The sequence below is a fragment of the Cryptomeria japonica genome, chromosome 3 (genome assembly GCF_030272615.1).
Source record: "Cryptomeria japonica chromosome 3, Sugi_1.0, whole genome shotgun sequence".
In the NCBI taxonomy this organism is placed as follows: domain Eukaryota; kingdom Viridiplantae; phylum Streptophyta; class Pinopsida; order Cupressales; family Cupressaceae; genus Cryptomeria; species Cryptomeria japonica.
In genome coordinates, this window is record NC_081407.1 from 762,859,448 (window position 1) to 762,876,632 (window position 17,185).

The 17,185-nt window shown below is 36.7% G+C and overlaps 1 protein-coding gene across 1 annotated transcript; it reads left to right on the top strand.

Annotated features, from left to right (window-relative positions):
• The first annotated feature begins 270 nt into the window (after nt 1–270).
• LOC131068852 (photosystem I P700 chlorophyll a apoprotein A2-like) lies at nt 271–15,379 on the top strand. The gene is made up of 3 exons (XM_058004132.2): nt 271–281; nt 476–668; nt 14,474–15,379. Exons 1-3 carry the CDS (start codon nt 271–273, stop codon nt 15,377–15,379), a joined length of 1,110 nt encoding a protein of 369 aa, XP_057860115.2.
• Nucleotides 15,380–17,185: the final 1,806 nt, after the last annotated feature.

A 17,185-nucleotide genomic window follows, 5' to 3' on the forward strand; every position in this document is an offset into this window, starting at 1 on the left:
ATTGGCAAATATTGTTTAACCGATTGTGGAAGGTTATGTCGATAGGTATCCATTTGCCTCGTTTGGTATAGCTACGACGACATGGGGTCATTGGGATAAGTTTACGCTATCGGAATTGCACAAAAAGGTTACCCCGCCGATATTAGTTATTCCGATAGTGGAAAAAGACTTCAGTAGTGTTTAGTCAATTCAGAATTGTTATTTCGATGTTTGTGTTAAAATTTTGATTTTTCAAATTTGGTAGTCGAACAGTCATGCAGTCCAACGGTCATGGCGGGAAGGTACAAATTTGGTATAAATTGTATAGCAATGTTGGAAAATGGATTTAGGAGTAATATGAGAATTTGAATTTCTGGATTTGATTCTGTAACATAGTTTCAAAATTTTGCAATCATTGGCATTGTATTGAAGGAACATTTTTTTGCAATTCCTCTATTTCTTGTACATTTGTGTTGTATGAATTTGATTCGATCAGACAGTTGGCAATTGGGGTTTTATCCACGACTCAACAATTCTCCCTCTCTGTATTGCATCAAATTGGTATCAAAGCTACAAGGATTAGATCTGTTGGAAGGCAAAAGGACATCATGACAATCAAAGGATCCATGGAGGAAGGGATGCTACAAAGGAATGCCATCTTCAAGACCAGACGTTTCTATCTAGGCAAGGTATGCAACGTGATGGTTGATTCATCTAATTTGGATAATCTGGTATCTTAGGAGATGGTGGATAAGTTGCACTTAAAATGTTTTCCTCATGAAGCACCTTACTCTATTTCCTGGTTGAATGGTGAGCATAGTTTGATTGTGAAGGAACAAACTTGGGTCGAGTTTGAAATAAGCCCATATAAGGACAAGATTTTGTGTTATGTTATACCTATGAATACATGTCATTTGTTGTTGGGATTGCCATGGGTATGTAATAGAGATGCTTTGTATGATGGGAGACACAATAGTTATAAGATTAAGAAATATGGTATTTGTTTTGATTTGACTCCGTTGGTAGAAGAAAATCAAGGACAAGATAGGCTTAGAAGAGTATTTATGCAAGGCAAAAGGGAACCTATAAGGCAAGAGGAGAGTCATTGTAGTGATGAGGCAGCCATTGCCAAGGAGAAGAGGGCAAGAGCAATGCCTAATGAAAGGCAAGAAAGGCCTATCCAGGCCTCAAAGGAGGAAGAGTACTGTCCACTGAGTGGACAAGAACATAAAATACAATAGATGTATGTTGACAGAGGAGATGAAAGATCAAACAACAAGGTGGTCTCTAAAGTTGAGATAACGAAGGAAGAGGAGAATCGAGATGAGCTTGAAAAAGTCATGATGGGAACAAAGATGTGTCCCTTGAGGGAAAGATAAGTTGTAGGGCAGTCAAGCATTGCTAAAACAAAAGTTTACCAGTCTGAAGATTCAGAGATCAGAGTGAAAGAACGCCATGTGCAAGGTATAGTGCAATGTGAGTAGCAAAACAAAGAAATGGGAAGCCAAGGACCATGGCAAGGATTAGTCACCCCAAGAGGTGAAGAAGAAGAGTCTGCAGAGATTCTCAAAGGTGGAAGGGACTAAACAAGTGGTGGGCCAAGAGAAGGCCAAAGACACTGTATGTGAAGTCTCCAAGGGAAGCGAAGAAAAGAGTTAGTTCTGTGGTTAGGACAATAGGATGTCCTTGGTTGCTAGATCTGATAAGGAGCCATTTAAATGCTGGTATGATAGTGGTTCTAAGCATAAGGAACCTAAAGGTGATAGTGAAGAAAAGACTTCAGAGACAAAGAGAGAAGGAAGTGCCCTATTATTCCATTGTTGTGGTGAACAAGTTGGTGGAGGCCAAGCCAAAGTTTGAAATGAAAGAACAAGGACTGATTATGATCTGTTTAGAGATGAATGAGACCAAGAGATTTGTTGGCAGTAGTTGGATAAAGAAGGTACAATCAAGCCAAAGCATGGAGGTGCAGATCCAAGGTAGCCAGTCAAGAGGAGTGCTAAGTTGCATGGGCAAAGCCAAGCCCACAGAGCGATGAAATTCAAGACATTGTTGCAGACCTCATTTCATCAGGAGCATGAAATTTTTCCTCTTTGGGTGTTTGGTACAGGAGCACCTGGAATCTAGTAAATAGGTTTTGAGTCTTAGGAGTTAGGGGTCATGTCATTTTGATTCAATAAGGTCTATGGAGACCATTTTGTAATGTCATTTCATGTTTTTAGGTTTGTATGTCAAATTTGGAGTCATATTTTGTAAGTTTGTAAAAGTTGTCAAATGTTGTCATCGGGATAAGTTATACCGATAACATGTCATTGCTGTAAAAAGGCATCATAGAGGTCATCAGGATAGTTATCCTGAAAAAATGTTGTCGTTGTAAAACGTTGTCAAAGGGGTCATCGGGATAGTTTCTTCTATCGGGATTGGCAAATATTGTTTAACTGGCTGTGGAAGGTTATGTTGATAGGTATCCATTTGCCTCGTTCGGTATAGCTATGCCGACATGGGGTCATCGGGGTAAGTTTACGATGTCGAAGTTGCACAAAAAGGTTACCCTGCCAATATTAGTTATTTCGATGGTGGAAAAAGACTTCAGTTCGGGATTGCTATCTCGACGTCGGTGTCTAGTAGTGTTTAGTCAATTTGGAATTTTTATTCCGATGTCTGTGTTAAAATTTTGATTTTTCGAATCTGGTAGTCGAACAGTCATGTAGTCGAACAATCATGGCGGGAAGGTACAATTTTGGTATAGATTGTATAGCAACATTAGAAAACGGATTCAGAAGGAGTAATACGAGAATTTGAATTTCTGGATTTGATTCTGTAACATAGTTTCAAAATTTCGCAATCACTGGCATCGTGTTGAAGGATCATTTCTCTGCAATTCCTCTGTTTCTTGTACATTTGTGTTGTTGTATGAATTCGATTTGATTGGACAGTTGGCAACTGAGGCTTTATCCACAACTCGACAATTCTCCCTCTTTGTATTGAATTATAATCAAGGAGTATTTCTTTGGTCAAATTCTCCTGTAAAAGTCTGTTGGGGTATGCTACATATGCCACACTCAGAATTGAATGTTGCATTTTTTTTAAGGTTTAACAATGATATGATTAGCCATATAACATGTCTTCTAGGAATTTGAAGATCCTCTCTACCATGAGAAGCACAATGAATTATCATTTGGGCTCAATCCATTTAACTAAAATGAAATTACTAATGATACCTTGGAATAAAACAATTTTAGTACAATATTTCGTTTTAAAAATATAGTTACTCATACGGGACATCCTTGGAGATGGATCTTTACAAGCTAAAAGAGATGTCCTTAGTAGTACTTGGTCTTGAGTTTTTAATAGCTAAAAATTTCTTAGTTTGTTAGAAATGTGCTATTATTAATATCAATAATGACATGTCATTTTATATTGCTGCATTTACTTGAATTCCAAGTGGAATTCCTTCCTTGACTGGTTGAAAAAATTATTAAAATTATATTAGAACTATTTATTTGATGCTATCCACATTATTTATTTAATATTTTTAATTTCAGCTTTGAAAAAATTAGCATTTGTTGTTTGTTTAGATTATTTATGTAATTGTAAGTTTGGACAAAACATAGAAATAGAATTTTCCACAATCCTTCAATTTCCTATTGAAATCTTTTTTCATGTCTAGAATCAAATTTCTATCTTTAACCCTTCGAGCTCGGTCGTGATTATAATTCGGGACAAATTCATATAGGGCAATAGAATTTCACATGAAGTTCTAAAAACAAAAATAAAAAACCCTCTTCATAATTAAACCCTATCTTGAACCCGAAGCCTAACCCTTCAGCCTAAACCCAACCTAACCTTGACCCTATCCCTAATTTAAACCTAATTGAACCTCAATCCTAATTGAATCTTAATACTGACATAAACCATAACCTTAATTAAAAGTTAGACCTGACCTTAAACCAAACTTTATTTATCGCGGTCGACCTAATTGAGGGTTTTGATGAAGAACTTTGTATATAAGAATTTATGGTTGTATGTGATGATGTATTGAATATGCTTGAATTAATGTGAAGTGGATGAGAATAATATTCAAGCAGATTTTGTGTTGGTGATGTGTAAAAGTCAGTTGAGAAGTGCTTTGATAGTAATAACTTCAAAGCGATAGAGATCAGAGATAATATTTGTGATGAGATGTGCTTGCCATGATGTTGGTCACTTGACATCAAGGTTCAAGGTCAATTTCATGATCAAGAGATTCTAATCATATCGGCTTTAGCTATTTCTATTGTCTGTCAGTGGATAGTGAGTTTGTTGGTAGGCTTTTGTATCTTGCCATGAGATAGTGCATCTCAATTTTGCAAGTCTCTCTGTATCTTGCCCTAAGGTTGTGAACCTTAGCATTGCAAGTCCATCAGATGCATATTGCTCCTTGGTAGTGAGGCTATAACCTTGTAATTATTTTTATTATGTTGCAAGTGTGATTCTCACCATGGTTTTACTCTTTAGGGTTTTCCACGTTAATTGGGTATTCATGTGTTGAATGTGCTTTGCACTTTCATGCTTTGGAATTGCGGTAGAAGTATAGATCTAAACAGATTAATTGTTCTGCGTTGCAATCAATAGGATTTACACAACTTTGAAAGAGTGAGGCAATAATTTGCATGTGGCACAAAATAAATAATAAAACCTTCACCCAAATGGGTAGTGAGCTAAATTGAGCTCCTTTTTAAGGAGACATGTATAGGTTGCATTTCATAATTATCATCTTGAATAACCTTGAATGTTAGTAAATTTTCAATATGTAATCCAATAGTAAAATTGATGAGATTTGAGTATTAAACCATTACAATGTTAAAATATGAGATTGCATGCAAATCTAAAAATTAAGTTGTAGATTGAAAAATCCATAGCTGCTCTTTGAGCCCTCTTTTGTCTGCAAGTCTTATACTTCACTCCCCAAGTTTGATTTAAGCTATCCTCCATTCAAGCCTCGTGTTAGTTGGGCACACTTTTAAAAATAGTTCTTCCACCTTGGTCCCTTGGAGCTTTGCTAGGTTGCCCCGTGTTCTTTCCCCGTGCAACTTTCCCGAGCAATTCTATAGCACAATATTTTGTGCCGATGGTCCCACATGTTGCCTTTGCGGGATTTCAAGAGGAAAGAAATAAAGGATGTTGAGAAGCCCCGCTCGCATGCCATGTGTCCTAACCGGTAAAGCAATAAGTTGCCACACGTTAGCAAGGTGGGGTATCTAAACCTTTTGCAACTAGAGTTTTTTCAACAATGCGATCTAATGCCAAGTGTTCTCCTAGAGAAATGTGAGGGCCGACACAAGGAATCAATTTGTTGAAGCGGTTGTTAAAGCAGAAATGATGATTCTTGGTGTTGGAGAAGCATGCTTGTGAAGCCAAAGGGTTGTAGCACCCAAAATGTTTTAAAGGCAAATGTGTCATCAATTGTAGGGGGTTCACTCCTAGAAGGACATTTAGCAATTTTTACTCTCAGCCTTAGCACTTATTTTGAAATTTTATGTTAATTAGACACTCAAACTGCCAATTTTTTGACCTTTGTATTTGTTTTATTTTCATCTAATAGAGAGATTGTGTTCTGTGCTAATTGAAGTAAATGTTAAGGTGTTGTAATTTGATTTAGGCTTTTGTGATTTTAATATAACTTCTCCTGGTTGAATCATGTCTTGTACTCTTTCAATTTTGGTGGTAATTGTGTGTAAAATTACATTATGCTAAGTGAGTGAAATTCTAAAAGATTAGTAGTTTTAGATATATTGTTTATGGGCCTTTGGTTGTGCTTTTGAAGTATAGTACTATGTGTTTTTGGATTTTAAACACCGAAAGTCTGGCGTATCTCCATAGTTTAGATTAATTGTTAAGTTTTTCTCTTCCCCTTTTCTTCTATCATGAAGAGTCGACTTCTAAAATCTCAGAGGTTGTTCAGTGAAACAAAATAGGTTCCCCATTCACCGAGCTTCCCATAAGGTTGTTTCCTTAAAAACAATTTTAGGCATCAACAATTGCCTCAATGTGAAAAACTATAGAGATACTCATTTTCTTTATCATGCTAAAATCAACCACTTCAACATTCTTAATAAACCTACCTTAGATGAATAAAATATCAATTAAATGAACATTGTATCAACATAAGATAGCAAAAAAAAGGATTACTCAAATCAACAACACAAGAAGACCATCTCATATTACATGATTTATGAGGAGAAACCCTTGTGGGAAAATACTCTCCCCACCAAGAAGAGAGGCCAAGCATGTATTATCTTCAATATCAAGACTACGAATAATTCACTTCCATCACTCTTTTTGTCTCTTCAATCTAGTAAGAATTTATTAGATGCAAATCTCTCTCTCTCTCCCTCTGTGTGTGTGTGTGTGTGTGTGGAGCTCTTTCTCGTAAAGGTTCCTCATGCAAATCTTGTTTTGTGAGATGTTATATTCTTGTTTTGCTAATTCATGTTTGATGAATTTTTGAATCTCTTCTCATGTGTTTTGCATGTGAGAGTGTCTTTAGCTTTTCTAACCATCTCCTAGTATGAAGGGAGTGGATCTTTTGATTCAATGTGGTTGGGTGGGATGTATACCATCATTATTTTCTGAAGGATAGTTGACCAAGCTTACTCAAAAATGTATTTTCTTATGCTTTTTAGTTGACTTAATGAAATATAATTGTATATAAAAAATACATTTGAGTCCTCTTTGTTGGCATTAAGGTTGTCATTGATGTCAACATGTGTGTGTGCATGACTGAGTTGATTGATGTCAACAACAGAGATGATATGTGTCCTAGAGAACAAGTGCAACATGATAGAGAATGTGCAGAGGAACAACTTGACACCCACAAAATTGTGATATAGAGACTTGCAGGACACCCACTAGATGAAGATGCAACTGACATGTAGAGTTGATTGATGTCATCAGCTAAGAAGTTGCAATGGTTACAGTGATGTAGGATGATGAGGTCACAGAGGAAGATCAGATTGTATCATATGGTGTTGCATCCGGATGGTAGAGCCATGTAGGTTGAATGTATATGCATGGAGGTTGCACGGAGTAAATGGCCTCAAATAAGATCAAGAGGACAATGGAGTCTGCTATTGAACCTACAGGTGATTAGAGGACCAAGGCCATAGAGTTGAGATGGCATGGGCAAACAGGATTGGCCAAGAGCATAAGTGTTGTTGCAAGATCATATAACACATCATGTTATACCCATAAGGAGATACAGGAGGAACACATGAAGTGTGTCATTGGGACATGAAGATGGACAAGGAGGACACAGACAATTGTGTTGGAAATGTATTGTGAAATCTAGTTTGACTCAGAAAAAGTTAGCCGAAGTTTTATATAACACGCTATGTTAGTCACATGCAACTACAGAAAGTATCAGTCGCATATGTCAATAACCCGCATGTTATCGCATTCTATGAAATTACATAAGGGGGCCGAAGATGTCAATACCACACAGGTTATGCGATAGGTGTTGTCAATAATACGAGGGTTATATAATTACAAACGTCAATAGCACGATGGATATATGACTGTAGTTGTCAATAACACGATGGGTTAGTTGTGTTGGTCTTGCAATAGAAGATATCAATAACACGCAGGTTATCGCAACCACGATACTACAAATAGGGGACAAGAAATATGCACAACACACTGCGTTATTGATAATTTCCATCTCACTAAGGAGTTACCCCGCACAACCATCAGAGTGTTATGCTTTCTCATGCGGGATAAGGAGATGCATAGTGAGAAGTGAAAAGATTTACCCCACACGGTCGGGGGCATAGTCAAATGGACGATGCTGGATAACAAGATGTCATGTAGACAGAGGCGTTCTTACTCTGCATGGGTCCAAATCGTATGTAATGTGTGGCGCGGGAGAAATTTAACACTTGCAAAGTCTTACCTCGCATGGTTGAAGGTAGCTCGAAAAGAGCAATGTGGGATAAGAAAGTGAATGAAGGAGTACGACGATCCTTACCCCATGTAGGTAAGATGTGCTCATAGATGGTGGTGCAGGATAAGAAATTGAAGGGTGACTTCTTGAAAATTCTTATCCCGCATGAGGCAAGATGGTAGTGCGATAATCATGTGTAAAACTCAAAAGCGAAGAACATGGGTTAAGAGGCCTTGCCGAGTGTTGTGCGAGCTAACAAGAGAGAATAGAGTCTCTTGTAGATGCTTATCTCGCATGAGTCTAGAACTCCTCCAATGTGTTGTGCAGGCTAACAAGAGTGAATGGACACTTGAAGACGCTTATCTCGCACGAGTAAGTTGGGATCGCAGATGATGATGTAGGATAATAGTGATCTACGTGACATTTGACCAAGGCTTGACCAAGTGACTTGGACGTTGAATAAGAAGATTTTAATGACTCAGGGAAAGCCTGATAGACACAAGGGTCCACGTGGTGTTGACCAAGTTTGACCCAACGACGTGGCATGTACGGAATGAATAAGAGGTAGGTTGACTATAGTTGACTGCATGTTTTTAAAGGCAGATTTTGGCGCCACATATGCAACCCGATAGATGAACTACTCACGCAGATAGTTGACCAAAGTTGACTGAACAATTTGGACACCACGTGTGCATGCCGATAGGGTAGATATACCACGTAGTTGTTGATTGATTGTGAATAGAAATGTTGAACGACAAATTTTTATGCCACGAACGCATGCCGATAGATGCAGAGGCTTATGTGGCAGTTGATCAACTTTGACTAAGCAACTTGGATGATGAAATGAAGACATGTGCCTTCCAATTGGTTCAATATAGAAGTTTCTACACTAAAGTCGGTGAATGCAGAATTGGTGCACATAAATGAGGTGGTTGTCGATCCTATCAGAGCAGGTTGACAAAGGATGAAGATTGCATTGATGACAACCAAGATGAAGTCTGTTGTGTGTTTCGAGATGATCCACAAAGAGGTAATTAGATCTCATCGGACATAGAAGATTACTAAAGTTAGTAATCAGAGTACGAAGTCGATTGAAGAAAATGATGCAACATTTAATGGCTATCAAGTTGCAAAGGATGTTGTTGAGCCTTTTTGAGGCTCGAGGAAATTTGCTAGGCCGAAGTTTGCTAAGTATAGCAATCCTATATTGATTACATGATCTAAATACATATGTTTTCAAAAGGGAATGCATTTATAATGGGTCCTTATCTGTTTGAGTGATAGGTACCGAGAATCTGATCGATATGAAGACATAATATCTTAGAGGCCGAGGAGATTAGTGTGTGAATCCATTTTTAGAGGGAAATCCTGTAGGTACAGAGATGACCGAGAACAGTGTACAAGTGATGAGATTTGATAGCTGCAGATGAGATTGATGAGTTGTTAGAGGCAAGCTGGGGTATGTCGATCAAAAGAGAGTAGTGCATTTAGAGAGGGAGTTGCTAAAGGCGTGAAAGTGTAGAGATCTGCAAATCAGAGGATAGAAAATAGAGAGAAGAGGGGGCAAAGAAGCAACTCACATAGGAGTCAATAACACGATGGCAGTGCAAACCTAACACTGTAGAAGAGTTTACATGTAAAATGTTTAGATGTGTGGAGAAGACACAAAGCAGCTGAGAGTCAGAGCAGAAAGAAGATAGTGAAGAATGTGAAATAGAGAGTAGAGAGCAACAAAAAGAAGAGATATGAAAGTACAAAGCTGAGACATAAAACACAATGGGTTATATACACTGTGAGAGGCAGAGAAGGAAGAGTGATCAGAGCAGAGAATAGAGAGAAGGGATTGACGACAAAGCTCAGAGAGCAGAAAACAACGATTGAGAGAAGAGAAGAATCAGGTCAATCTCAAGAGAAGAACATCTGTGAGTTACAGAACATCATTTGTAACAAGGTGCTTAATTTTTTTTAAAATACTTGTTCATTGTAATTCTCTAAGTGGGTGCTTAGAGAAGGGGTAGGTGCTCCTTTGTGTTGGTGCCCATAAACATCGTAATTAGTTTTATATTGTGAGGCTGGATTGGAGCAGTAGACTCCAACAACATTCTCACCAAGGTTTTTCCCCATCGTGGGTTTTCGTCATACATTTGGTGTTATGAGTATGCTTTGTGTGTGTGTGTGAAAATATGTTTTATATCTCTACCTATAAGTTTCTTAATGTTTGTTTTTAAATCTTTGAGGGTTTAGAATAGTTACATGACTTTTGTGATTAATGTTTTAATCTCTTAGATAGTTCAAGTTTTTATTGATTACCACTGATTCACCCCCCTCTTAGTGGTCCATTGTGTTCCTTCACTCTTGTAATGTATTATTATTTCACAAACCTCTCATTGAGATGTATGCAATTTTAATTGCATGGATTATGTTAGTGATTGTGAATTGGATTATGTGTCAATGTCGAAGTCGAGCACATTTGCTGCTTGTTTTGCTCAAATTGCTTATGCCATGTTAAAAGAAAGTGAATGTAGGATTTTTTTTTGCTTAAAATGAATCTATGGTGCCTTGTGTCATCTTGGGAGGTTTTGAAGACCCACTATGACTTTGTCATGTGCTCTAGTGGTGATGTGAAGGTTTCAAGTTTTTGGACCCTCTTATTGAGTGTTGTGAAGTGTCACTTTTTGTCAAAAAGTGTCATAGTTGTGTGTTCTTGAATCCTTTGGCTTAAGTCAAGAGTTATGATTGTTGATGAGGTCACTATGGACCTTCCCATCTTCTTCTTTCATGTTTCGGTGGTGTCTAGCACTTGAGGGAGTCGTTTGTTGATTTTATCCCTCAAGTCTTATTTTGTCATTTTTGAGCTTTTGTGGCATCATAGGCCCTTGTGGGTGTGTTCCAGTGACCAATCCCTAGCTTTGGATTGCTTGTCGGCTAGGACATTAGTGCTAAATTGGGACACCAATGCATTGGTAGGACTACAATACATAGATAGGACTCCAATGCTAAACTTGGAGAACATCATGTTTCTAGGATGTTAGTGCTAAAATAGGACACCTATGCGGTGCACTAGTATCCTCCTTGGGTGCTAGTGTCCCCACTCCATTTGTTGGAACTTTTTATCAACCATTTCTCAGGGTGGCCTAGTGTGTGAAAGTTGGTCCCCTTGGTCTTTGATGTGTTTGTAGGCCATCATTATGATTATTAGTGTCTTATAGTAGGGTTTAAGAATCTCCTTGCCTTACGAAGTGAGTCGTTGCTTGGAATTGGCTTGTCATCCTTTCGTTTGGTGGAGGGTTGATCCGTCCCAATATAGTGACCTCTTGCGTAGGTTGGACCTTTCCTTGGAGGATTTTCTTTGGTGTTTTTGAGTGACTAGAAGCAACTATGTCCTCATCTTGGTTCATGTCTTGGAAATTGACAAAGTTCTCTAGTCAAGCAATGTGGGCTCCTAGACTTCCTTCGTTGGTGTCGATATTTTGAGTGTTTCAGAAGCGTTTTGGCTTTGAGTTGGTTAGTGCGATTTGATGTAGATTGGAAGATGATGATTCCCTTATCCCATTCTAGTGTCATTTTGTGAGAGAACACAATCATGGGTTGTATCGATCAACATTGAGGTGTCGTCCTTTCCCTCTCTCATGATTTCATCATGGTGAGTTGTCACACAGTTGTTAGTCTTCCATTGGTGCCACCTTACTCATGAAATGGTATGGTCTTTTGTAGTCATTATTCAATGTTGTAGTGCCCTTGTGACACTTGTGTGCACATTGTAGTGCAAATGCGACATTTGTTTGTCATATCTAGTGTGTTATTGGTTGAAAAAAAAATTTGTTCTGCTAAGTTTTGCCTTGGTCCTTCATATGAGATATTGCATAAAGGGTGTTAAATATAGTATAATTGAGAAGTGTTGTCCAATCTATTAATAGAAGTGTTGAAAAATATATAAACAAGTAGTTAGTTATCTAGAGAAGAATAATATGATTCCAAAAAATATGAATAAAAGAATATTGTAAAGGACTATGAGATTATCTTTTGCATACAAAATGGAAGCTTCTAAAATTATTTAAAAAATGAGAAGGCTATAGTTTTGTCGAAGACTTTAGAGGAAACAATTGAAGTTATTGGTAGGTGAAAATAAAAGTAGATGCCAAGAGTTGAAGTACAAAACTAGTATTAAACAAGTATAAGCTAGATAAGATAATAGTAAGAAGTATGTTTTTGATTAGTAAAACAATGTTAACCAGGGCATTGACCCTTACCATAGTCAAAGACTATCAACAACACAAAAACAACATTAAAACATCACAACAAGGGTGTTGGCCCTACAAAACATGGGGCAAACCCCAAAATAATATAGTCGGATAGGTCAAAGAAAACCCTGTCAAATCAGGAAACACCCAAAACCCTAATCAAGGAAGGGGAGAGACACCCAAACCCAAACAAGGAGGGGTTTGGGGGAGGGGAGAAGACTTCCCCTTCCACCTACAAGAAACCATTGTCTAGGAGATACTGTCATTAGGACCATCAAGAGAGAGATGAATTACAAGGGACCCCATAGGGTTACATTCAGTAGTGTCAATAGGGTGTTGTTGCAGAACAACAACAGGCTGCTGCAATGGAACAACACCAGAAGCAGGTTCAATAGGAGTAGATCGAGGATACATAATAGGAGTGGGGCCCTCAAGAACAATGGAGGCCACAATCTTGAGGCCACAACAATAGAAGCTTCAACAACAGTGAGGGGCACAACTTCCTCCTGGGAGGAGACATCATCCTCATGAGAGGAGCCAACAAAATCAAAGTTGAAAGCATTGAACATCAATTGATTACCAAGTAGTAGCACCCCTATGATGTGGAATAGAATAGTTCGAAGCAAGATGACTCGTTGAGAAGCATTTCCGACAGCAAAAAGGGAGACCCTCACAATCCAATGATTGCATTCATGGCCTATCCCCAACCATAAGAACCATAAGAAGTATGTTATGATAGCTAAAGAAAAAAAAATATCTCAAGTAATGAAAGAAGAAATGATAAGAATTGAGGCCACATTAAATTCTAATGGGAGAAATATGGGTTGTAACTATCCTATAAGAGAATAGGGAATCATCATAAAGAGGGATAAAGAAGTGATAGTAACTAACATGAAGGAACGAAGATTTTTTCTTAGGAAGGACATAACAAAGGAGCAGAGAAAAGTGGAGAAAGATGAACTTGAAAGGAATATTTCAATGAGAGGAGATATGCATATGGTGTTGCTAGGAGAGACAACCATGATTATTTTTAGGAACATATAAGAGAAGATACTACATATGTAACTAATATCTATTTTTAAAAAGTAAATAAATGCAAATAGGTCTAGAATTGCTTATATAGAGGAGTAAGATAAGCAAAAAATTTATGAGTTATGGTTTTGATGCACATGCTAGGACAAAACATGATGATGGGTATTTGGATCTAATTTGGATAAATAACAAATAGAATATATTCAATTGAGGAAAAGAGAGACCGAAAACTATAAGTTCCCAAGTGGAGGGAATAGATGCTAGAAAGAAAATAGAAGAATAAATCAAAGGAAAGGGAAATAAAGAGCCTCAAAACTAAAGTTAGATCCAACAGATGATAAAAGTAGAAAAAAGAAGAGGAGGTGCATTTGAAGTCAAAGAAATTAGGAGGAGATTTGATATTTTTGTATTGAATTATAGAGAGGAGTAAACAAGATCAACATCAAGAGGAGAATGCTAAAAGAAACTAGATTTATTGGTGGTGGACTATGGTAAGTAAGCTAGATCCCATAATTGATATGGTAGTGGTCAAAACACTTAATTTTTTTAACCTATTATGTATTAAGTTCTTGTTTCATAGTTAGGAAGGTTTTGATTATGTTTGAATTTAATTTTATCTAGTTCATTAGAAGTCACATAACCCAATTGTCTAGTCAAGTCCTAGCCTTCCCATATCTAAACTACATGATATGTGATATTCAAAATTTCTATTTCTGCATGTTCCATGGAGTATCAAAGCCAAGAAAATTATATTTAGTCTTGAAGATTTTGACTAGGTGAAGAATCTATTATTAATTAGATCCTAAAGATTATTGGATTTGTTAATTATCTAGGATTAATTCTTTTTTCTAATTTCACATATTCTAGAGGTGGACTCAAATCAAGATTCATCAATTATCAAATTTATTAAAAGTCTTTCACTAGAATTTAAATCTCTAGTATCACAGTCAAATCAAATTGAATTTATGGCTAGGTACATTGGGTTGTCAACACCTAATGGTCCCATTTTATCTCAAGTGACCAATCATTTAGATGCAATAATATATGAGATATTTAATTGGACGTCTTTTCAAGTTTTGGGGACCTAGTAATTTGGTTCACGACGTATACCAAGATTGATAAAACCACGTTTTATAAAGTGGTAAATTTTAGATGGATATCATAAACTTTAGTTGTCTTTTTTGAGCTTGGCCTCTAATCACTTGATACAATTGATCAAGGAAAACTCAATAGTTTGATTGCATCATAGTTCATCCAATATAGTCAAATTGAAAAGAATTTTTATGTCTTCTTATTTAAGAACACACAAAGTTTGTGGCTAACTGATATCACACATCATCATTTAGCTATTGCATTTGTGTTTTTCATTGCTGGCCATATGTATAGAACCAACTTTGGGATTGGACACAGTATAAAAGATATTTTAGAAGCACATGTTCCTCCGAAAGGCTTATTAGGACGCGGGCATAAGGGTCTTTACAACACAATCAATAATTCTCTTCACTTTCAATTAGGTCTTGCTCTAGCTTCTTTGGGAGTTGTTACTTCCTTGGTAGCTCAACACATGTATTCTTTACCTGCCTATGCATTCATAGCGCAAGATTTTACTACCCAAGCTGCATTGTATACTCATCATCAATACATTGCCGGATTCATTATGACAGGGGCATTTGCTCATGGAGCTATATTTCTCATTAGAGATTATAATCCAGAACAAAATAAGGATAATGTATTGGCGAGAATGTTGGAGCATAAGGAAGCCATAATCTCTCATTTGAGTTGGGTTAGTTTATTCCTAGGTTTTCATACCTTGGGACTTTATGTTCATAACGATGTTATGCTCGCTTTTGGTACTCCAGAAAAGCAAATCTTGATTGAACCCATATTTGCTCAATGGATACAATCTGCTCATGGTAAGACCTTATATGGTTTTGATGTACTCTTATCTTCAGCAAATGTGCCAGCATTCAATGCTGGCAAAAGCTTATGGTTACTCGGTTGGTTGAGTGCTATTAACGATAATAAAAATTCACTGTTCTTAACAATTGGTCCCGGAGACTTTTTGGTTCATCATGCTATTGCTCTAGGTTTGCATACAACTACATTGATTTTAGTAAAAGGTGCTTTAGATGCACGCGGTTCTAAGCTAATGCCTGATAAGAAAGATTTTGGTTATACAATATTTATGCAATTAAGTTTAAGATAAGGATAACTATAAATATCATAACAAAGAGGAAGATTCTAAACACTAGGTGCAAAGCTAGAGAGATATTGGGAAATCAAAGTTCACCAAAATGTAGGAAAAATAAGTGCAACCCTAAATCGCTTCAAGTTCAGATAAATAGATCTTGCAAGAAATACAATAATCAATGTAAATAAGACCAAAAAAAATACAAAGAATTGAGTTCAATAAATTCATTAAGTAAATAGATGGTTAAGATTTTCAAGCAGTTTATGATGACAAAAATTAGCGGTGTTGATCTACATCAGACATCTAAGTGTTCACTGACCAATCTTGAGGTTTATTTTGAGTGTCTCCTATAGATAATGTGTTTTTATAATGCACTTTCTTATCATAGAAGATTACATGTGATTGAGTCCTAGTCTTGTACAATCGTATCTTTCTTACCAAATTTTTCCCTAGATAATTATGTTTACAACCATTATTTTCCTTGAAAATGTGTGATCTTATTGTGATATGTGATTTCACACCAAGCCAATGTTAGTGAACACCTTTAGGAGTCTTTAATGGTAGGGTTGAATTTTTGAGAGTTTCCCTTACCTTGGCCATATCCTTTTTGTTGTTTACAAAGAGAATCTAAAAGTATTACAGACATGATATGCCTAATGTAGAATCTACTAATGCAAATGCAAAGTGCTCTAAATATTTTGATGCTCTTTAATGGTTGGATAATGCAATAGTGATGATCCAATGAATCTTTTGAATGATTTACTGATACTTGTAGACACATAAAATTTGTCATCCTAATTGGCTTTAATCCTGGGTGGATCCATTTCATTTTCATGCATTATTCCATCTATTATCATTTATCATCAATATTATCCATTATTAATATTATTATTCCATTTATCATTTAATAATATTATTATTCTATGATCTATTTATCATATATCATCTATAGATATATTTAATAATAATATTATTATTTATCCATTTTCACAAACATATACATAAGCATTTACATCATTCATTTATGCTTTCTCCTTTACCCATTTGCATCCACCTTACACATGTGGGATCAAACTCTCAAAACCTATTCTTTATCCCACATTCATACCACAACATGGATCTGTAAAGTGGAAAATTAAACCCTAGTGACTCCCCACCTAAGAGAGAGAAAGGAAGTCACTAGGATGATTTTCACTTGGAGGAACTTTACATTCAAAAGAGGGGCTTGAATCCACTAGATCCAAATCCAAAGATGTGAATTCCAAGTGGATTGCAAGAGTTGAAGTGTAATTTGCCCTCTTTTGCAAATGGGAAAGTTAACTTGTTGACTATGCAGGAAAGCGAGATAAAATGGGTGTAATGAGGAGCTACCGGTTCAGGATCCTGCTGTAACTTCGGATCTGAGATATTTAGGCTGATACGGATTTGCCCTGCAAATTTGGAGAAAAGTCATCTAGACTGTGTTGAAAGTGCACATGGTCCTCCGAAAAATCCGCGAAACGAAAAGGGTTTTTCCGCCTTTGTAAATGGAGTCCAAATATGAAAATATAGCTGCGCATGTGCAACCTACACACTGAAAAGAAGGGAAGAAGGGTTGTGGATAGGGGTTTTCCTCAGTCAAACTTCAGTTGAGGAATCAACCTTGAAAGAAAGTAATTGCAAAAGCTTGAATGTAAACTATGGAAATGTATACCTTGTAGATCTGCAATTTGTTGATGATGATCGCTTTGCTTCTTGAATGAAATCACAAGTGTTGCATGAAATGGCATGTAACATGACAAAACCCTAAAACACACATGCTTGCAAATGAATGTTGTAATG